The 21,701-nt window shown below is 53.7% G+C and overlaps 2 protein-coding genes across 6 annotated transcripts in view; one reads left to right on the forward strand and one right to left on the reverse strand.

The window, feature by feature from the left end:
- The window catches only part of LOC111138808 (coatomer protein complex subunit alpha), a 45,354-nt gene extending 39,991 nt beyond the window's left edge, over window positions 1–5,363 (reverse strand). For both annotated transcript variants that reach the window (XM_022490711.1, XM_022490710.1), the window contains exons 1-3: window positions 5,258–5,363; window positions 1,827–1,940; window positions 1,364–1,437 (exon numbers count right to left, since the gene is read on the reverse strand). In XM_022490711.1, the coding sequence (XP_022346419.1) occupies window positions 1,364–1,437; window positions 1,827–1,940; window positions 5,258–5,297 (228 nt within the window). In that variant the 5' untranslated portion in view covers window positions 5,298–5,363. The remainder of the gene's footprint in view (window positions 1–1,363; window positions 1,438–1,826; window positions 1,941–5,257) is intronic.
- Window positions 5,364–5,498: 135 nt separating this feature from the next.
- LOC111138884 (nicastrin) lies at window positions 5,499–20,652 on the forward strand. 4 transcript variants are annotated; one of them, XM_022490826.1, is made up of 17 exons: window positions 5,499–5,615; window positions 7,237–7,341; window positions 11,575–11,698; window positions 12,224–12,345; window positions 12,797–12,942; window positions 13,653–13,803; window positions 14,080–14,189; window positions 14,447–14,599; window positions 15,261–15,365; window positions 15,548–15,625; window positions 16,328–16,500; window positions 17,786–17,888; window positions 17,977–18,072; window positions 18,309–18,396; window positions 18,658–18,812; window positions 19,019–19,231; window positions 19,835–20,652. In XM_022490826.1, exons 1-17 carry the CDS (start codon window positions 5,531–5,533, stop codon window positions 19,955–19,957), a joined length of 2,130 nt encoding a protein of 709 aa, XP_022346534.1. In that variant the 5' UTR covers window positions 5,499–5,530; the 3' UTR covers window positions 19,958–20,652. The 4 variants fall into 4 exon arrangements, with proteins under 4 accessions (XP_022346534.1, XP_022346536.1, XP_022346537.1 ...); XM_022490828.1 differs by lacking the exon at window positions 19,019–19,231; XM_022490827.1 differs by lacking the exons at window positions 5,499–5,615; window positions 7,237–7,341 and adding an exon at window positions 8,429–8,606.
- Window positions 20,653–21,701: the final 1,049 nt, after the last annotated feature.

Below are 21,701 nucleotides of genomic sequence, written 5' to 3' on the forward strand. Positions count from 1 at the left end.
TCTACCACCTCTGCTCCGGCTCCCTCCTTCATGAGGCCAACGCCCTAATACGACTCCAGAGCAGACGCGTCCCCACAGACGGCCCCTTAGCTACCTCAGACTCATCAGCATCAAGACGGTACTCATTACCCCATCTGCCATGGACTGAATGTCTGTGTCTGCCCCCACAGTCACAGGTTGGAATCCTAATGCCCGATGCGAACGGATTAGGAGGCAGGGCCTTTGAGGAGGCTGGAGCCCTCCTCCACCGATCAGTGTCCCGATCAGACTGCAGAGATCCCTCACCCCTCCGCCACGCGAAGACACACAGAGGGAGGGCAGTCATCTGCTGCCTAGAAGAGGAACGTCACCAGAAGCTGACTGTGCTGGTCCCTAACCTCGCACTTGTAGCCTCCGCAACTATGAGAAGTTTCTGTTGCTTATAAGCCACGCAGGCTGTGGAGCAGCCCCAACAGGCCAAGACACCATCCTCCGCCGGCACTCCAGAAAACCGGACCTCCTCGTTTCTTCCTTTCCCTGTGAAGGGTACACCCCGCCCCCGCCCACGCAGTGGCCTAGGCTAGACGCCTGCAATGAACGTCATCTCGTTGGCTTCCCCTTACCATCCCTCCAGCAGACTCCCTGATGCCCTTCCTCAAGCTCTCAATTCCATCTGTCTCCACTGTGAAACACCACCGCCTGAGGTCAGGCTCTGCCCATCTACCACTCGGGCTTACAGGACAGTGTCCTAACTGGCGTCGCTGCATCCAGCTTGCCTGCTTCCTCCAAACATCCTGCACGTCACCGCCCACGTATTCTTAAAAAAAAAAAAAGTGAATCTGATGTCACTTGTCTACTTAAACCCCTGTAATGGATCATTACCAATGATGACACCCAAACTTCTGAGCACTGCAAATAAGCACTCCATGATCCGGCCCCTCTCATCTTCTGGCCCTTCTCACACCTTTTCTCCAGGGTTTATTCACACAAACTCATTACATGTCTCAGATGTACCCAGCTGTGTCATGCCTTTCTATCTTTGACCTGGACTGTCCTTCCCGATTTCACTTTGGTTACCTCTCCACCGCATCACTCAGCAAGCTGTACATGCTATTATTTTGGGTGTATATGTATCTCCTCCATTAGAACATTTCTTATTTTATTAGAATATTTCTCCATTTCTTATTTATTTCTGAATTCCCCCCAAAATAAAACAGTGTCTGGTACACAGCAAGAGTTCGATGAATGTCTGCTGGATCAGTGTCCCTGATAACATCAGAAGCCTGAGCTCTGTGTGCGTGTGACGTCCTGTTTTGGGTCCCTTCCATAACTGCTCAAACCCAAATCCTATCCTTTACTCCCAATCATAACAGACCCTTTGTACCTTAATCTTATAGTCATCTCCTCCAGAAACAAACAATGGCTGCTGCTTGTGGAAGTCAATGCCTCGTACCGGACCTGAGGAAGGAAGCAGGCAATGTAGGTTAGAGAGACCTATACTTCCTAACCAACAAGGTGATTCTTTTTTTTTTTTTTTTTAAAGATTTTTTTATTCATTTGACACACAGAGATCACAAGCAGGCAGAGAGGCAGGCAGAGAGAGAGGAGGAAGCAGGCTCCCCGCCGAGCAGAGGGCCCGATGCGGGGCTCGATCCCAGGACCCTGAGATCATCACCTGAGCCGAAGGCAGAGGCTTAACCCACTGAGCCACCCAGGCGCCCCTCCAAGGTGATTCTTATTCAGGATCCAGTCCTTTCATATTCTCTAATCCTAGAGAAAGCTTAAACTACCCCAGAAGACAATAAATACTAAGATATTTAATTTCCTCCTAGAAACTGATATCTTACCATCATGTTCATCAAACTTGTCGATAAGGGTACACATCCGATAGTCCCATAACTGGATGACTCCATTGTGTAAACTGGTCAGGATCCAAGGTCTTTTGGGGTGAAAACTGAGCCCTAGGAGGAAAAAACAAACAAACGGGATGATCCAATTAGCTAAGCATAGGCCACAATAGCATCCCATCAATTTGGATAGGAAAAACAAAGAGCTAAGCTGACCCTAGGCTCATACACTCACTCACTGAATGCCAGACATGAATTTTATGCTGTTTGGTGCTGGATTTTGTTACACTCCTTTAAATATTGCTAGATTTTGTTTTAGGATGTTGTGAGGTTGTTTGGAAGTCTGCTTTTAGTTCTGTTAGCGTGAGCACACAGTAGCTATTAGTCTCGATCTAATTTGGCACCACGGTGAAGGCAATGCCACCTGAGGCCTCCAGGTGATGCCCCGCAGCGTTACGAGGCCTTGGATTCTGACAAGTAGGAACACAAAACTACTCCCAGCTCTAAGTGAGTGCAGGGATTATTCTGCCTTCTTTCTAGATGTTCTCTCCCAGGCTCTGGGTCATTTTCTCACACGCAAATGTAGATGAGGACTCAGACAAAGGCCGGACAGCATCCCCTGCAGGACTCCAGTGTTCCCCTTGTAGCTCCCTCTTTGGTATCCTGTCCAGCAAATTCTAGCTGTCTTCAGTGAGACCACAGGGCTCTTCCCCTTCCCTCTACCACAGCCTGGAAACTCTCCAGGTGCTAAGCTGAAACAGCCACAGGACTCTCAAGAATCACTCTCCTGCACTGCCTGTCATCCAGTGTCTGAAAACCTTTGTTCCACACACTGTGTTCAGTTGTACAGCTGTTTTAAGGTGGAAGGTAACACTGGTGTTTTTTTACTCTACGATGACTGGAAATGGAAGCCCACAGAAGTAACGACTGCTAACAGTCTGGAGTGTATCCTTTCAGACCATATCATTTTATGAAAAGGAAATAAGTTACACAAACTTCTTTTCTCGATTAGCTATATACTATACATGGGTCTCATTAAGTATATATCTATCTATCTATATACAACGTCATTCTTTTTAACAACAGCAAAATACAAATGTACATTTTTTTTTAAAGATTTTATTTATTTATTTGACAGACAGAGATCACAAGTAGGCAGAGAGGCAGAGAGAGAGGGGGAAGCAGGCTCCCTCCTGAGCAGAGAGCCCGATGTGGGGCTCGATCCCAGGACCCCGGGATCATGACCCGAGCTGAAGGCAGAGGCTTTAACCCACTGAGCCACCCAGGCGCCCCCAAATGTACCACATTTTAAAATTATTCTAGTGATAAGCCTAAGTTTTTTCCCCTAACTTTCATCTACCAGAAAACGGAGCTTAAAGAAAATATTTCTAAACATAATCTAGTCTATTTGCATTATTACCGTTTTAGGCTAAAGAGCTGGAAGTAGGGTTGCTCAGGAATACGGTATGTGCGTTTAACATTTTCACAGATACTATCTGACTGCAAAAAGACTAGGAGCATATAGTCTGATCAAGTTTCTGGAGAATCCAATTTTGCTACATTGCCCAACATGAATGTTATTGGTTATCTGTTCTTTTGTTTGTTTTACTAACCTAAAGTTTTAAAAAAGGATATTTAACTTTTTTAAAAGATTTTTTTTTTTTAATTTGTCAAAGAGGGAGAGAGCGCGTGCGCACGCACAAGGAGAGGGAGAAGCAGGTGGAGGGAGAAGCAGGCTCCCCACCGAGCAAGGAGCAGGATGCAGGACTCCATCCCAGGACCCTGGGATCTTGACTCAAGCTAAAGTCAGAGCCTAACCAACTGAGCCACCTTTTCTTTTCTTTTCTTTTTTAATATTTCTTTCATTATTAGCGAGTTGGAGAATATTTTCATTTTACTGAACACTTACATTTCCTCTAAGTTGTCTATTTTCCCATTAAAAATTATTTTTTCTGGGACACCTGGGCGGCTCAGTCCGTTAAATGGCTGCCTTCGGCTCGGGTCATGATCCCAGGGTCCTGCAACGGACGGAGTCCCACGTCGGGCTCCTTGCTCTGCGGGGAGCCTGCTTCTCTCTCTGCCTCCTCTGCCTGCCACTCTGCCTGCTTGTGTGCTCTCTCTCTCTCTGACAAATAAATAGAAAATAAAAACTTAAAACAATTATTTTTTTCCTTTGTGGTATGTAGTCATTCCCACTGACAGTAACTCTCATATATTCAAATACCTTTCCCCCCCATTTTCCTTCCCTACTGCCCAGTGAGAACTCAGAAGGGAAAGTTCAAGGATGACGCAGACCCGTTTCAGCCGTCCCCAAATTCCGCCCCGACTCCCACAAGACCCCGACTCTGCTCGGAATCTACTCCCCCGTGAACGATGGCCTCCGGTGTTTGAGCCACCGAGTCTCTACCAGGCACTGTGACAAGCAACTTCATACATGATCTCATCCCAATTCTAAGGAGAAGGTTAACCATGTGCATCTTAGGGATGAGAAAGCAGAGATTTAGAAACCTTAAGTGAGTCGCCCAAGGTCACACAGCTTGTCAGGGACTGTTTCAGGATTCCAAAGCAAAGCCCATGTGACTCCAAATACCAAGTTCCCAAACGCCTTGTTCCAGTGCATCTTCCTAGATATCCAAGATATATGCATATGTATAAATTTTTATATGCATAAATGTAAATTTTTCCAACCCTCAAGAGACCTCGCTTCTCTGCCCTTCCCATTCTACACCGCTGCTATCTCAGTCCCTTGCCCTCCACCTCCACCCACTGATCCTCCAGTTTCGGAGTTCCCATATTTAGGAAATTAAGAATGAGGCTGTCCCGTTCAAGACGAACTTCAGACAAAGAGCGAACACTACCGGACGATCATTTCGCTGTTTCTCTGAACTTCAAATTTAACCAGGCGTGCAGTATTTCATCTGGCAACCTGAGCAAGTTCGGACTTCGCCGGGGTGACGGGCCTCAGCGTCCTGTCTGCAGGGAGGACACAGGCCCTGGACGTCGGTAAGGGGCAGCCCACGCCTCGGGGAGAGGCAGCCAGCGCTCGTTTCCGAAAATGCCAGACTTAGATGCGAATGGCACAGGGCGAGACCCGATCCCCAAGGCCACTCCCTACAACACGGTTATCAAAACGCCAACAGGTCCCAGGACCCTGGGACGGGGCAAAGCCGGGGGCAGCGGCCCCAGGAGAAGAGGGAACGGAAGGCAACGGGAGCAGCCCTACGGGGCCTCCTGCCGTGCGGGCGCCGCCGCAGGTCAACCGCGTCCCGAGGGCGCTCCGGAGAGACAGGGCTGCAGAACGGCCGCCAGGCCGACCCGCCCTCCTCCCCTCGGCCTCCGGGATCGCTCGGTGGGCCCCGCTCGGCCTCTCTCGCCCCCGCGCAGCGCCGCGCCGACACCCAGCCCCGAGCTCCCCTGGTTTTCTCCACTACCTTTGACCCGCGCGCTCTTGGTCTCGAATTTGGTTAGCATCCTTCAGGCCTCCGGCTCCGAGGTGCCGACCCAAACCCCGCCACTCCCTGCTGCCCTTCTGCTCCCTCCACGTCAGCGCCGCTGCGCAGCACCTCCCGGAAGCTCCCCACGAACTTCCGGTCCCGGGAGCCCCCCCCCCCCCCCCGGACCACAGAGACGACACCGGTGTTGGCCTAGAGAAGCCACTGCCGGACAAGAGGGGAGCGGAAACTTCCGCTCAGCCGAGAGGCAAGATGGCCACGGCTGGGGGCTGCACTGTGGCCGACCCGAGGAGTCGGAGTCTTCTTCGCCTTGTGTCTTTCTGCGTCCTGCTGGCAGGTGAGGCCTCCTCCGCCTGTGAGCTCTGCTGTGTCACGGGAACCTTCCGAATCGGCCGGCCCGCGACTGCCGCCGTCCCCCTTCTGGTCCCCTCTGCCCCTGTCCCCGCACCCAGTAAATCTTCTTTCTCTTTCGTTCCCGCGACAGAAGTTCCCCCTTTTGCCTGGACTTGACTTTAGGGTCCCTTCTCCCCCGCGACACATCGTGTCTCCCCATTTCCTCCTCCGGGCCTCTTCCTGGACTTCCAGCCTGACCCGCCCACTCTGTCCGGCTGCCTGGTTCTCCCCACGGCCCCAGCCCCCCCAGCCACTTGTCAGAAGACAGGTGTCAGGCAGCTCCGCTTCGTGCCCGCGCGCGGGGACCGTGTAGGCTGAGAGCGGCCCGATTCCGCGGGTGCAGTGCGGCGCTTCCGAAAGCCGATTGCTCGCTCACTGCTCTGTGGATTCCACCGAAAATCCGCGTCCCTGTGCTTTGCCTCAGTTTGTCTTATCCGTGAAGTGAGGCGAAGTGGGCGGTGGGCGCTCTTAACTGCTGAGACCGTGGAGTAATGATTCAAGGAACTCGAGGCATTTACAGTGCACAGAAATGTTTGCTTACGCACCTTTTTGTCCTGCTGTAGGTCTTTCTAGTTGGTCGAGCCCTAAAATGCAAACAAGCCTGGGTATGACTATGACCCTTCCTTCCCCTAAATTCATGTTGTCTTTAAAGAGCCCCAAAGGAGGGGCGCCTGGGGGTCTCAGTGTTAAGTGTCTGCCTCCGGCTTAGGTCATGCTCCCAGGGTCCTGGGATCCAGCCCGGCATCAGGCTCCCTGCTCTGCGGGGAACCTGCTTCTCCCTCTCCCACCCCTGCTTGTGATCCCTCTCTCATTGTCTCTCTCTGTCAAATAAATAAGTAAAATCTTTTTTAAAAAAATATTTTATTTATTCATTTGACAGAGATCACAAGTAGGCAGGAAGAAGCAGGCTCCCCATTGAGCAGAGAGCCCAATGCAGGGCTCCATCCCAGGACTCTGGGATCATGACCCTAGCCGAAGGCAGAGGCTTTAACCCACTGAGCCACCCAGGCGCCCCAAATAAATAAATAAAATCTTAAAAAAAAAAAAATTCCCGAAGGAGAAACTATAGTCACCCCACGCCATTGCCACACACAAATGACCTATGGATGTTGGATTAAGTGACTCATCTGTGACAAAAGATTTCTCCCAATTCTGTTCACATTCCTGAAAAAATGTCTCAGACTTCTTATTGTAATCTCTGTCATTAGATTCCTCATATCCTTTTATTAACCAGGTAGATATATACACACAAGGTGGGAGGCAGAGGTGTGCTCACCCCTGCTACCAGGAGCAGGTACCTCCAAGGCTACATGCTTTTGCTTTAGGAAATGAAGTTTTCTTTCTTTTGCTTTTGACAGAAGTTGCCCTAAGGGAAACTTGTAATAACTCCCTGTGGCTCCTACCTGTGTGCGTTCATTGACTCCAGTAATGTGTCCAGGAAGTGAGAAGAATTTCCCTTAGTACCATTTTAGAAAGTATGATACACCCAAGCCATACAGCAAGTGAATGACTTGATAGTGCCAATGTCTGTCAATGGTTTCTGACACTTTTTGTCTTCTGATCAGGTTTCTGCAGGGGAAATTCAGTGGAGAGGAAGATCTACATCTCCGTAAATAAAACAGCTCCTTGTGTCCGTCTGCTCAATGCGACACATCAGATCGGCTGCCAGTGTGAGTTGAGGTTGGGATTTGTGTTTATGGCCATTGACATTTCAGTCTGTGCCTCGATATGAAGGTCCGAGTTCTGCCTGAGAGTCTCAGCACCCAGGTCAGGCTGTGTGGGCGGGAGTGATGGAGAACTATTTGTCAGACCAGGCGAGATGGTCGTAAGTGTTGCATACCTAAGCTGCTTCTAGTACAACTCGTTTAACTGCCATGACAGACCCATGAAATAGCTTCTCTTATTATCCCTGTTTTACAAACCACAAAACTGAGACTGAGAGAAGCTGAGTGACTTCTCCAAGGTCCTCATGCTATTAACTGATGAAACTAGCAATCGAGCCCCACGGTTCAAGTTCTAAGCCAGGACTCTTAACCATCCGCTAGTTAAAGTAGAAAACCACTGTTTTCTAAGGAGAAGAAAGCCTCGTATTCTGTGGAGCCCGCCATCACCCGCTCTCTGAACGATCTTTTCGGAACTGGAACCGGCTCTCTTAAGGCCGGGGACTGTTTGTAGAGAAGGCACATGAGAACGCCAAACAGTCGCAGGAGGGATTAGTAAAGCATTCAGATTTGTCTTTGTATGTTTTGTAAATGTGCTCCCAAAACAGCGTACCCTGACAATACGGTTATAAAACTGTGCAAGGGGAGGAAGCGGTGGCGTGAAGGCCGGACCCCACTTCCTCTGCAGCTTCACTTGTCTTCAGAGTTTGTTCTCCTGTGAACAGTTGTTCTGTCAGAATGCAGTTGGGCAGTAAGTGGGAAACGTAGAGTCAGATCATGGGGTTTTTTAAAGTTTTATTTATTTGAGAGAGAGAGAGAGCAAGTGTACGTGAGCGGGGTGGGGGGGGTCACGGGAAGGGCAGAGCGAGGGGGGAGCAGATTCCCTGCTGAACAGGGAGCCGGATGCAGGACTCAATCCAAGGACCCCTAGACTGTGACCTGAGCCAAAGGCAGAGGCTTAACTGACTGAGCCACCCAGGTGCTCCAGATCTTTGTTTCTTCATCATCAAATTGGTCACATCTGAATTTCAGTTTACACCTGCCAAGTGGCTAGATTACACACGCACAAAGCTAAAAGTCAAACTCCCTTCTCTAGACTCTTACCGATGGCGGCTGAGCAGCGCGGTCCCAGCAGTGAGTACTGTGCGGTCGCCGGAAACCTTCCAGACTGGCAGGAGGACACACACACCAGGAGTGAAGGGCTTGCTTAAGGTCCTTCATGGAGCTATGCTCTGTGTTAATTGTGCCATGTCCTTGGTACAGGAAGTTCTGGGGTAGGTTAACTGGCTCCAAACGGTTCCACATAAAATTTGCAGACTTTGTTCTTAAACTGGGTTTGTGGGTGGCAGAGAGCTGGGTCAAGCGTGGACTGAGATCAGACTTGCTGGTCTTGCTGGGACTCCACTCTGGAGCCAAGAGGCTCTGGGGGCACTAGGGCCCCCATCCTCCTGGAGGTGTGCTCTCAGATAGCCTCTCTGGGAACGAGTCATTCTGCTTCATGTTCTTAGAGCAGCTCCATGGGAAGCAATAGCCTGTAGACATGAGCCAAGTGTCAGGACAGAGAAATGACGGGAGGGGTTGGGCTCTGGCCACTTCCTTGGGAAGAGCTTGACTCCTTTTCAATTTATTTCTAAGTCTTACTTCATATTTGTCCATCCTGAGCAGGATACACCCTCTTTAATTAGGATTACTAGCATGATAAACTTAAGGAGAAAAAGATGTGGGTTTGATTTCCTGATTATAATTCTCTCCTTCTATTGGCCCCTTTTAGTTAGTTATTCGTTTAAAGATTTTATTTTTTTTATTTTTTTTTAATGCCCATGTTTTGTTTTGTTTTTTTAAGATTTTATTTATTTATTTGACAGAGAGAGATCACAAGTAGACAGAGAGGCAGGCAGAGAGAGAGGGGGAAGCAGGCTCCCCACTGAGCAGAGAGCCCGATGCGGGACTCAATCCCAGGACCCTGAGATCATGACCTGAGCCGAAGGCAACGGCTCAACCCACTGAGCCACCCAGGCACCCTAAAGATTTTATTTTTAAGCAATGTCTACACCCAACATGGGGCTTGAACCTGCAACTCAGAGACCAAGAGTCACACCCTCTAGTGACTGAGCCAGCCGGGTGCCCCATCAGCCCCTTTTAAAGTGCTCCAAGGGGGCTATGTGTAGGTTTCTTCCTTTTCCTTCCTTTCTTTCCTTTTTTAATCTGTCGCCACAGTATGAGACGAATAAGGGTGAAAAAGTTTCTCCTCGTTGACAGCCCAGAGAAAGTGAGCAAGCTCTTGCAGACAACATAGCCACCAGCTGGAACCCAGGTCAGAATGCAGGTGTTTCAGTCCAGTGTCCTGGCTCAGCTTCCCCTGTGCTCCTTGGAGCTGCAGTGAAATATGTTCTGTTCCCAGAACGGCTCTTCCTTTCTGCACGTTTATGTGGCAAGGACTCCTGCCTTTCATTGCACCGAGAACCGCCATTGGTAGCTAGATCTTTATTAAAGTTATTAAAGTTAGATTCTGATACTACTCTAAAGTTTATTATTTTCACTATCACCAGGAATTTCTTAGGTACTTACTCTGTGTAAGATGTAGCTGAAGGTTGGGTACTTGCTTCCATGTCTAGATTTTACCAAATCCCATGGAAGAAACCTTCTTCTTGGCTGACCGTCAGGATATGCTAAAGGTTTTGCACAAGTTAGAGATATTTCACTGCCTTGACCTCGAACCGTAATTCTCATGACTGGCTGTATGTAATAAAGAGCCATGTGAGGGGTACCTGGATGGCATAGTTGGTTAAGCGTCTGACTCTTGGTTTCCACTCAGGCTATGAGCTCAGCATCATGAGATCAAGCCCCATGTCAGGGTCTGAGCCCAGCGCAGAGTCTGCTTGAGGGTCTCTCTCCCTCTCCCTCTGCCCCTCCCGCTCATGCACACTCTTTCTGTCTCTCTAAAATAAGTGAATCTTAAAACAACAGTAATAATGACTGTCTGCGGCAGGTTTGGGAAGTGGACGTTCAGGGGCCTTGCCTGTAGAGATTTAGTAGGTCTAAGGCCCACGTATCTGTATTTTTTAAAACTCGAGAGTGATGCACAGCAAGGGTCGAGAACTACGGCTCTTAGACAATATCCGAATAACACGTCCAATTTTCTGTGGGAAGAAGGCTTGTGGGGAGACCGTGGGATGTCTCTTCATGGATCACTAGGGACTTGACGGGCATTTGGGACTATGAACCCTCCATCCTATACTGTGGTGCTTCCCAGTCTTTGTCATTCATGAGACACATAGAAAATGTTACTTGGGGGCGCCTGGGTGGCTCAGTGGGTTAAGCCGCCGCCTTCGGCTCAGGTCATGATCTCAGGGTCCTGGGATCGAGTCCCACGTTGGGCTCTCAGCTCAGCAGGGAGCCTGCTTCCTCCTCTCTCTCTCTCCCTCTCTCTCTGCCTGCCCCTCTGCCTACTTGTGATCTCTGTCAAATAAATAAAACCTTTAAAAAAAAAAAAAAGAAAATGTTACTTGGGTGGCACCCCGGCATACACGGAAATGGATGATGCTTGTCGGCATCCTGGGCTAATGGATGAGTTTGCTCCTAGCTGGGAGTGACTGGCCTAGGGTCTTTGGAAAACCTGGGTCCCCAGAAACGAGGGGGTCAATATCAGCTCATCGTTAATCCTGCAAGCCCCATCAGTTGGGAAGGTGTCTTCTAGAGACCCCAGGGTTCTTTATTAATCTTACCCAAAATGGCTGAAAGCAAGTAAAATCATTCCCAAATAGGGCAGAGGAGGGATACCCAGGGATTCTCCTGAAGCCAAGGGAGTCTACACATGTGTTCTCACAAAGGAAGATTCAGTGCCAGGACTCTGAGCTAGGGATCTAGAACCTGCCATTTCCTGGAGAAAATACAGTTTGAAAACTTTGGTGTCTGCTGTCCTAGAAATCTGTATGTATGCCTACATACGTACAGTTGAGGGATGCGTGCGAGAAAATGATCACGTAACCTTTCTGAGATTTAGTGAATAAAGCCTCTAGTGTGTAGATTTCTTGGGCTCTCTTGTCCCCCAGTCAGGCCCACCAGCTGGTGGCCCTCAGAGGGAGCTGGGTGACTCAGCCTTCGGTTCAAGTCTGGGTCTAGAGACGGCGGCATCCACCCAATGTCCCGAGCCATGTTTGGGGGATAAATGATCTGCAGAATCAGGCAAAGTCAGAATTGCCAACTGTGGGAGCTTCACTGTGACCCATTCTGTCCTGGCAGCTTCTGTCAGTGGGGACACAGGGGTCATCCACGTTGTAGAGAAGGAAGAGGACCTGCAGTGGGTGTTGACCGATGGCCCCAACCCCCCTTACGTGGTTCTGCTGGAGGGCGCACTCTTCACCAGGTGAGGGCTGTGTGCCTGCTGGGAAGACACAGCAGAGAGGGGAGGATTTGGGGGACCATCCTCACATCTGTGAATAGAAACTTCCCTTGGCTGCCCTGGTCTGATCAGGGAAGGGGGCAGGGTGGTGGGAGTGAGTCTCAGAAGACACATCCGCCATCAGTGGAATCGTGTTGGTGACCTCATAAATAGAGCTCCAGGGAGTAAAGACCCCAGGGAGGAAGGAGGGGTCCCTAGGGTCCCTCAGAGACAGGGTAGGTGAGATTAAGCCCTGAGCTCCGGTTGGGTCATCAGCCTCACTTAGGAGTTAGAGACAGAGAGGCAAAAAAGGAGTCAACATTTGTGGCGGTTTTTGTTTGTCCTACTTTTTAAATGTATAGTTGACAAACAACGTTACATTAGTTACAGGGTTACAAGAAATCACTGGGTTGGGTCCCATTAGTTCCGCATTTGTTTCCATCCTTGGACAGATACTGGGATACTAATAACCTTCCCACCTTCCTTCCTGGCCTTCCCTCCCTGTTTCAGGAATCTGATGGAGAAACTGAAGGGGAGAACCAGCCGCATCGCGGGCCTGGCCGTGTCCTTGGCCAAGCCCAGCCCCGCATCCGGCTTCTCTCCTAGTGTGCAGTGTCCCAATGATGGGTTTGGTAAGAGCCCCAAAGGATCAGGGGACCTCCTGTCACCCAGAGCTCACTGCTGCTTTAGCATCATGTCTTTGGAGGGGTTGGGGGTACGTGTCTGTCTGTGCGTCTGTCTGCGCGTCTGTCTGCGTGTCTGTTTGTGTATAGGGAGCAGCCGACTCCCAATCAGAAGATGGTGTTTCTTCGTGTCAGTCATGCCTTCCATCTGCGCTTCCCCTTCCTCCACTTCTCTCTTATTGTCCCTTTTTGTCACACGCTCGGATCCCTCATCAGCCAGCCTCGGGCTCCCTGCTCCCGCTGTTTTACTCTAAGTGGTGACAGGTTGATGCTTGCTTCTCTGAGCCACCCTTTCCTTTGGAACTCTTGGTCCCAACCCAGTGATATCCTAGCCCTCCTCCCTTGCCGGGTCCCTGAGCCCTTGGAGTCCCAACAGTCTGCCCCCTATCCACCCCCTCAGGCATTTACTCCAACTCCTATGGACCGGAATTTGCTCACTGCAGAGAAATCCAGTGGAACCCCCTGGGAGATGGCTTGGCTTATGAAGACTTCAGTTTCCCCATCTTCCTTCTTGAAGATGAGAATGAAACCAAGGTCATCAAGCAGGTAATGACCGCCGGCTCCTAGCAACTCTAGTTCCAAAGAGTGGTTTTGTAGGCGCTTCGCCTGTTTGGAGGGACCTCATTTCGCAGCGCGCCCGCTGAAAGACAGTTGCTCCAAGAAGAGCCAACACCTCTATTTTTCTCACATTTCCCTTCCCATTTCTATCCTGTGTGCTCTTACAGTGTTGACAGTTAAGGCTGGAAGAAAATAGAAACAGTATCTGCTGTGAAGTGAGGTGTGGAGCCCTGGATAGGAGCCGCGAACATGGTAGAAAGAGCGTCAGACTAGGCGTTGAGAGAGTCAGACCTCTGACGTTCTTCTTCAGTTCCGGCCAGTTGCTAATTCTGGTCTAGCTTCCTTGTGCTGACACGCAGGGCAATTAGGAGATTGTTCCATAGTTTCACAGTGATGTCTAAGTGGTCTTGAGTTTGATTTTTGATCCTTGGTTCACTGCTCTGTACATCAGATCCCTTTAAGAACTTGAGCCAGGCCATTTGGGATGGGGTCGTGTCATCCACCCCAACTAAGGCATCGAGCCTGTGGCTGTTTGGTGAGGTTTTCTCTTGGACCTTGTACACCCTTGGTTTGTACCAGGATAACTAGCTCAGGGACAGATGTGACAGTGGCTTCCTGACGGGGCTGGGCCCTCTTTCTGGGATGTCTGGGCAGGACTCCATACGAGCTGCCTCCGTGGGGTCTGTCTCCCTGCCTAGTGCTATCGCGATCACAACCTGAGTCCGAACGGCTCAGCACCCGCCTTCCCGCTGTGCGCCATGCAGCTCTTCTCCCACATGCACGCCGTCCTCAGCACGGTCACCTGCATGCGACGCAGCTCCATCCAGAGCACCTTCAGCATCAACCCGGGTAGGCCAGGTCCAAGGCCCGCCGGGACACTGGGGGGCTGGGGAGCGTGGGAGGGACAACTACAGGGAGGGAGCACGCGGTGGGAGATGCAGAAATGATCCTGAACAGCTGAGGCCACTGGTCCCTGAAGTGGGCAGAGCAGAGAAACCAACCTTGAGCAGCGGAGACAGGAGAGGCTTCCCAGGCCCACGGGGCAGTGGGCGGAGGAGTCTTCCATGCCGTGTCCGGGGCTGCGGCCTCCCTTACGCCTGTCACTCTCTCCCATGTCCTACTCAGAAATCGTCTGTGACCCCCTGTCCGACTACAACGTATGGAGCATGCTTAAGCCTATAAATATGTCTGGGATGTTAGAGCCCGACGACAAGGTTGTGGTTGCTGCGACCCGGGTGAGTGTTGGCCCCTGATCAGGGTGGACAGGGCTGGTCCAGGATGGGCTGGCAGGCCTCGTGCGGGCAGATCAGGTTCCCGGCTTGCTGTGGTGGGGAGCCTCCGTGGAGAGGGATCTGGGCTCTGGGCCTCCCCAGCTTAGCCATTATCCCAGGATATGAACATTCTCTTGGCTAGAATAGGTTCGGGGGCCTGGGACCTTGTCTTAATGGCCATTTTCAAAGCCTGCCTCCCCTGCCTTTTCTGCTGTGCCCAGCTGGACAGTCGTTCCTTTTTCTGGAATGTGGCCCCAGGGGCTGAAAGTGCCGTGGCCTCCTTCGTCACTCAGCTAGCTGCTGCTGAAGCTTTGCAGAAGGCCCCTGATGTGGCCACCCTTCCCCGCAATGTCATGTTCGTCTTCTTCCAAGGGGTAAGGAAGCACTCTGGCTATAGTGAAATGGGGGGGCGGGGCAGCAGGCAGGGTCAGTGTGGGCGTGGCTATTGTCTGGGGACGATCTGGGCACTTGCTGTAGGTGGTTATTCGGCAGAGAGCGTCTGGATGTAACTCCATGTGTCTCCCCTTGGAGTCCCACATTTTCAGAAGCTTTTGCACCCTGACCTGAAATCACTGTGCTGCCAGTCCCCTTGCTTCCCCGCCTTTTACTTTTATTCTCTCAACCCTTTACTGCCACTCCCACCCAAGGGCCCTGAGGCCCCTGGCTCTCCCCACTGCCACCACAGCCTGGCCCTGGAATCAGGGAACAGCAGCCGTGGCTGAGTGGGCAGAGGGGAGGGAGAGGCAAGGAGCAGGCACATAACAGCTGATGTTCGCCTCGGGCCTTTGCTGAGGCTGCTCTCCCATTTCTGGGCTCGAGAAGTCCTGTGATACACACATGTGGGGGATGGTCTCAGCTGGGAGGTGGGGTAGGAAGGAGGGTGGAGTCACGTGACTGCGTGAGCTGGCTGGCAATTGTGATGACATGGGACAGTAGCCTTCATGCCTTGAGCCTTGGTGATCTGGCCTCCCAGGACGGAGCCTGCCCTGACTCTTGGGAATCTCTCTTCCGTTTCCCACCCATCTCTACCCTCAGGAAACTTTTGACTACATTGGCAGCTCAAGAATGGTCTACGACATGGAGAAGGGCAAGTTTCCTGTGCAGTTAGAGAACATTGAGTCATTCGTGGAGCTGGGACAGGTGTGCAGCGTGTGTCCTCACCCCCTTCCCTCCTCCTTCACGCTGCCTCCTCTGTGTCCTGCTGTCCCCGCTGCTGGTGCCACCACCTCTCCCCTTGACTTTTCTCTGACCTTAAGCCTTTCTCCCGGGTATGGGCCATAGTGGACACCAGTGATATGTGTTGCGTCTTCATCCTCCCCCAGGTGGCCTTAAGAAATTCTCTAGAGCTTTGGATGCACACAGACCCCATGTCTCAGAAAAATGGGTCCATACAGAATCAGGTAATCTGAGCATCTTTCCTCCTCACTTCCTGTTTCAACAGCTTACCATATGGGCACCCCTCACCTGGGCCCTATCCCCCGCACCAGCCCTCAGGACCTGTGAGACAGGACCTCGGGTTAGGTACCAGCTAAAGGATGGACAGCATGGCTGTTTCAGCTCCCCAGGAAGAGCTGTGAGCGCAGCTCGTGTGTTGGTTTCCTGGGACGAGCGGTTCTCTGACTCCGTGCCTAGCAGAGGACGGGGGAGCGACTAGCTCCTTTCTCTCTGCTGCCGCACCGACCCGCTGGCCCAGGCTGCCCTGCCCGACGCCTGGCTGCTTCAGACTCTACCCAGATTGTCTTCAGCATTCCTAACCCTTGCTCAAGACCCTCTTCCATCTCAGGGTCCAGCTTTAGGCCTGTTTTTCTCATGAGGTGGTCTTCCTGCCCTTCCAGTGTCCGTGCGCCCCGCCCCCGCTCTGGGCTCCCGTGTGGCATCCCGCACGGTTTTGTGGGAGTGATTTGCTCCTTTAATTTTGCACAAGTAGGAAGTTGAGCATCTAGTGAGACTAAGACAGTGTGAGCTGCAGGACACTCAGCCTCAGTTCCCAAGGGCTTGAGGAATTGGGGTGCAGGAGGCCTGGGCCTCCCACGACTCAAGGGAGATGGCCCTGTGGTCCTGGAAGAGACCTCCGGCCACCCCGAGCTAACCCACTCCTGCAGGTGGAGGCCCTCCTGAGCACGCTGGAGAGGAGTGGAGCCGGCGTCCCCACTGTGGCCCTCCGGAGGCTGAACCAGTCCCAGCCCCTCCCGCCGTCTTCCCTGCAGCGATTCCTGCGGGCTCGGAACATCTCCGGTGTTGTCCTCGCGGACCACTCCACCGTCTTCCATAACCAGTAAGAGTCACCGAGGCCGCATCCTCGTTCCGGGAGAGAATCTACGCTGCAGTCTGGGGTCTGTGGCGGGGGGATGTCTCTGTGTCCAGTAGAGCCCCACCCTCCCCTGCCCCCTCAGCATCCTCTCCAGAGTGCAGGTCGATTCGTGTCTTCTTCTCAGTAGCCTGCTCACCTCCAAGCCAGGCGCTTCGTCTGACTTGGTGGCATCTTCGAGAACAGGCCCCGCTCAGCCTTCCCTGGCACAGAGCATCCTTGCTCATCCAGCCTCGCCCCGCTCTCCCGAGGCCTGGGTCCCCAGGGCTGCCAGCAGGGGGCAGCACTTCCCGCAGGAGCTGGCCCGTCGGGCTGCCCCAGGGTGCTGTGCTGGGTGTGCAGACAGTACTCGTGCTCTGAAGTGTAACGTGTGCCTGCCCTTGGGGTAAAAGTGTCCCCTACAGATGAAGGGACTCCAGAGAGAAGGGGTGAGGCCCTGTCGGTCACGTCTCTCCTGGTCCTGGGCACCCCAGACTGCCCCTAACCGCAGCCCTAGGCTATCGGGGGACTTCTCACTGGGGCTGGATTGCTAGGCCCCCAGCTCCCCTTCCCTCTGCCCTGAGACCAAATGGATTTCTGAGTAAAAACACTTTAAGTTTCAGTTCTCTGACCCCAGCCAGGGAGGACTTTCTCATGTATTTGGGGCAGAGAGGCTTCCAGAGCTCAGGTCAGCACTCTCCTCCATGTCTGACCCCCGCAGCACCTTGGGGTCAAGAATGGTCATTTGCACACGTTCGGCCTTGCTCCTGTGGGGGCCAGCATATGTCAGGGCTGAAGGCTGGGAGTGCTCTGCTGGGCTCCCCAAGAACCTTGTGCAGTGCGGTGTGTCTGGGAGCAGACGCGCTCATCTCCCTCTGCCCCAGCCCACCCTCAAGGCTGACATTTGTTGGAACCGCCGCACGAAAGCTCTAGTGACGGCGGGCGCGCTCCCAGAAAGTCCTCTCAGCCGTCCTGCGCGTCTGCAGCCCAGCAGAGGGGAGCATCTCTTCCATCTGAAGCTTCCCAGGAAGGGAGACTGCTGCAGCCTGATCTCATTTGCCTTTTCTCGCATGTCCGTTAGGAGGGTCCTTGTATTTAATCGCTCCTCTCCCATCTCCCGCTCCCCACGCTGTCTTCAATGTGGAACCCTCGTGCTCTTTTCCTTTCCTCGGAGGATGAAAAGAGAGAGGCTCCTGCAGGAGGGGCCCGTGGGGGGGGGCTGGGGCAGGGCGCTGGCCGCGTGTGGCCGAGGCTCATGGCACGCTTCCGGTAGCTATTACCAGAGCATTTACGACACTGCGGAGAACATCAACGTCAGCTACCCCGAGTGGCAGAGCCCCGAGGAGGACCTGAACTTCGTGACGGACACTGCCAAGGTAGCACTCACCTGGGCGGGGAGCACAGTGAAGCTGCTTAGAGGTAAGAAGAGGTGGGCCATTCAGCCCCCTTCCTCGCCTGCCGCAGGCTCTGGCAGATGTGGCCACAGTGCTGGCACGTGCGCTGTACCAGCTCGCAGGAGGGACCAACTTCACCGATGCCATCCAGGCCGATGCCCACACGGTAGGGACAGGCGGACCCTGCCTCCTCGCCAGCCCTGTTCCTGCAGCAGCCTGCCCCATCCTCTCTGCCACTTGTCTCTTCTCCCAAACCCGGGAGCGCACGTGGGTGGAGCTCACCTGCGCCCCTGTGAGCCGGCCCCTGCCTCCCCGGCCCCTGGCCCACAGCAGGGTTTCCCCGGAGAACGCTCCCTGGGCTCCGGGTCTCAAGATTGTTGCTTCTCACTGCCCCAATCCTAGGTCACCCGCCTGCTCTATGGGTTCCTGGTCAGAGCCAACAATTCCTGGTTCCAGTCTGTCCTCAGGCAGGACCTAAGGTCCTACTTGGGTAAGCACCTGCTGTGGGAATGGCACCCTTGGCCAAGGCAAGGGGTAGAGAGAGACCATCTTGGTTTAATCTTTTTTTTTTTTCCCTTTTCTGTTTTATCCTTTTCTTCCCCTCTGTTTTCCTTTCCTTCTCCTGATACGTATCGGATCCATTCTCTTAACCTTCTGTTCTGGGGTCCCTGCCAACCTCGGGCTCCTCTGTCTCACACCCACACCCACCTTCCACCCTCCAAATCCTCCCTCCCCTACGGTCTCTGCTCAGGTGACGGGCCTCTTCAGCACTATATCGCCGTCTCCAGCCCCACCAACACCACTTACGTGGTGCAGTACGCCTTGGCAAACCTGACTGGCCAGGTGGTCGACCTCACCCGAGAGCAGTGCCAGGATCCAAGTAAAGTCCCCAGTGAAAACAAGGATGTGAGTGGTAGTGGGTGTGGGAGGTGCCCCGAGGGCCTCTTTCCCCTGGGGAAGTTGGAGAATGTCCTGGGCCCGGCCGGACCCAAGGGGCTGGGATAGAGAGGCTGCAGCGCCTTAAACTCGAGTGTTGGAGAGGCAGTAGCCTGGGTGGAAGCAGACCCTAAGGATCGCCTCGGCCCCGCACCGTGGCCTGTCTTCCCGTGCAGCTGTACGAGTACGCGTGGGTCCAGGGCCCTCTGAATTCCAACGAGACGGACCGGCTGCCCCACTGTGTACGTTCCACGGCGCGACTGGCCAGGGCCCTGTCCCCTGCCTTTGAGCTGAGGCAGTGGGGCTCTACCGAGTACTCCACGTGGACGGAGAGCCGCTGGAAAGACATCCGGGCCCGCATCTTTCTGATAGCCAGCAGAGAGCTGGAGGTGAGCCGGGAGGGGCCGGGCAGAGCTTCCCTTGCGGCTGTTGCCTCTTCCCTCACACCCCCTCCCGTCTCCCATTTGGCCCAGATGTGTCACAGAAACCACCTGTGACTCTGTCCCTTGTCAGCCGGCATGCCCCGTTAGGAAGCCTGTCTTCACAGAGAGTCTGGGTCTATACTCGTGCTGGAGCTAGGCTCCCATGGAGACCCATGGAGGTGCCCCTCTGCCGGGGTCCCCCCACAGCTCCACTCTCAGCCAGCAGTGCCCCACCTGCTGCTCCTGGGATGTGGACAGGGTCCCCCATTTCTTGAGCATCTGTCATGAGGAAGTCAGTGATGTAATTGCCACCAGAGTCAAAAGTCATGGATCCTAACTTCAGGATGCTTGAAATCTAACTCAGGCAAGGGGGAAAGAAGAGCAGAGACCCTTTACTTCTCTTTTCAAACGGAGAGACTTGGTCTTCCAGTGGGGAAGATGTTGCCTCTGATTGCCCGGGACTTGGTGCTCAGAGCCAGGTCCAGAACTCGGGGGAAACTGGCTTGAGTTCTGAGAGCACCTCTGCCCTCCCCGCCCCTTCCCTGCCCCACCCGCCCCGCCCGCCTGCAGTTCGTCACGCTGATGGTGGGCTTTGGCATCCTCGTCTTCTCTCTCGCCGTCACCTACTGCATCAACGCCAAGGCCGACGTCCTTTTCATCGCCCCCCGGGAGCCTGGAGCTGTGTCTTACTGAAGAGGAACCTGGCTTTCCCTGCCAGCTCTACCGTTCATGTTCTAGATCATGTGTCCCATGGGGACATAAACCACTAGTTTGTCACTGGAACCTCTCTGGGCCTGCTCAGACTGGAATTAATGTAAAGAAGTGGAACCACCCAAAAGAGACAGGGAGGGAGAAGCAAGTCACCTGTCCTCTCCAGCTCCCCCTGCCCATCTCCCCTTCTATGGTTGATCCTCACCCCTGCCAGATTCTGGAATGGCAAATGGAAGCTTCTTGCTCCTGTTCGACTCCTAGCTGCGCCCCCTCACTCACCTTCTTCTGGGTCCCTCCTCTCCCCTCCGTCCTCCCCAGGACCACCCTCTACTCCCCACCCCACCCCGTATCCAACCATTTCCTGTTTCCTCACTGGGAAGGACAGGAAGGCCGGATGCCAGGGACAAACTACGAGGAAGCCCTAAGGAGCAGGCCAGGCCGTCTGGGGCCCTAGCCTGCTGTCTCCCTCCTGCTGTCCTGTCCCCAGACCCTTAGGTGGCCCAGCAGGGGGGTGGGCTGCTGGGTGGTGGCCCACCTCCAGCCACAGCGCTCATTGTGATTTTATGAAGCTGTAATATCTATTTTTGTTTTCTCTTCGTGTGTGTGCGTGCGCGTGCGCGTGCGTGTGTGTAAATATATAAATAGCAAGTTTCATTAAAATAGGCTGTCCCACATGACCTGTACGTGTTCTTCCGCACCCTCGTGTTCGCTGACCGTGACCAGAAGTCATGAAATTGTTACCTCACGTGCTCTCTCTGGGTCTCGGGGGGCTCAGGGAGTGAGGCTCTGTCAGAAGCGGCGGAAGCCCTCCCGGCTCCCGGGGCGCCGAGGAGCCCGGCTTCCCTCTTGCAAGAGCCAGGTAGCCTCGTTTCCCACTTTGTATTGGACAGGCGCGTCCTTGTTCACCGCGAGACGCCAGCTCGGGTGCGGGAGTGAAGGGGACCGGCCCTCGGTGAGAGACGGGACTGGTGTGATGGCGGGCGGCGGATCTGGAGTGCTCGGACAGCACGCGGCAGGCTTCAGGGCCCTGGGGTGGCATCTGGAAAGGCCGCCCAGAGGAGGGAGGCATCTGAGTTTCGGTCCGGAGTTCAGCGGCAGAAGCTCAGAGCCCGGGAGGTTCGGGTCGCATTCGGGAAGGGCAAGTTGTCCACGGTGCAGCCCAGGAGGAGACAAGTCTGGGGCAGGTCACACGGGCCTGGGCTGGAATGCTGAGGGATTGGGCCTCCTGTTGCCCGTGGGCACTTTGTAGACCGAAACAGGAGTGGCTTCGGACTCTCCTGGAAAGAAAACCTTGGCTCTGGGCAAATACTCGAATTCCCTGGGTCTTTCTGGGAGCAAAACTGCAGAGTATGGCCACACAGCTAAATGCTGGGGCGGGAGGGGTGGGCAGCAGCGAGTCTGGGGAGGGGAAGACACCTCCGGAGCAGTGCCTGAGACCAGCCTTGTCCCCTCACTGCGGCCCTGAGGCCCCTAAGGCCCCAAGACTGCTGATCTGGGAAGGACCTGCCCCCAGTCCCTGGGGCTGGGCTGTTCACCTTCCTATATCCCGCTGAGGGGCTGATTTTCCTTGAGGCTCCCCTCAGCAGACATGTTTGGGGTTGTAGGAGGTAGAAATGAGCCCCGCTCCACCCCAGCCCCACACCCCTCCTGGCCCGCACACTGTGCTGGCGGGAGGCAGGAGCAGCTGCCACCATTGCTGGGCCGACTCCGCGCCTCCCTCGGCCAA

Source organism: Enhydra lutris, unplaced genomic scaffold (genome assembly GCF_002288905.1).
Source record: "Enhydra lutris kenyoni isolate GAN:26980312 unplaced genomic scaffold, ASM228890v2 scaffoldscaffold94, whole genome shotgun sequence".
Taxonomy (NCBI): domain Eukaryota; kingdom Metazoa; phylum Chordata; class Mammalia; order Carnivora; family Mustelidae; genus Enhydra; species Enhydra lutris.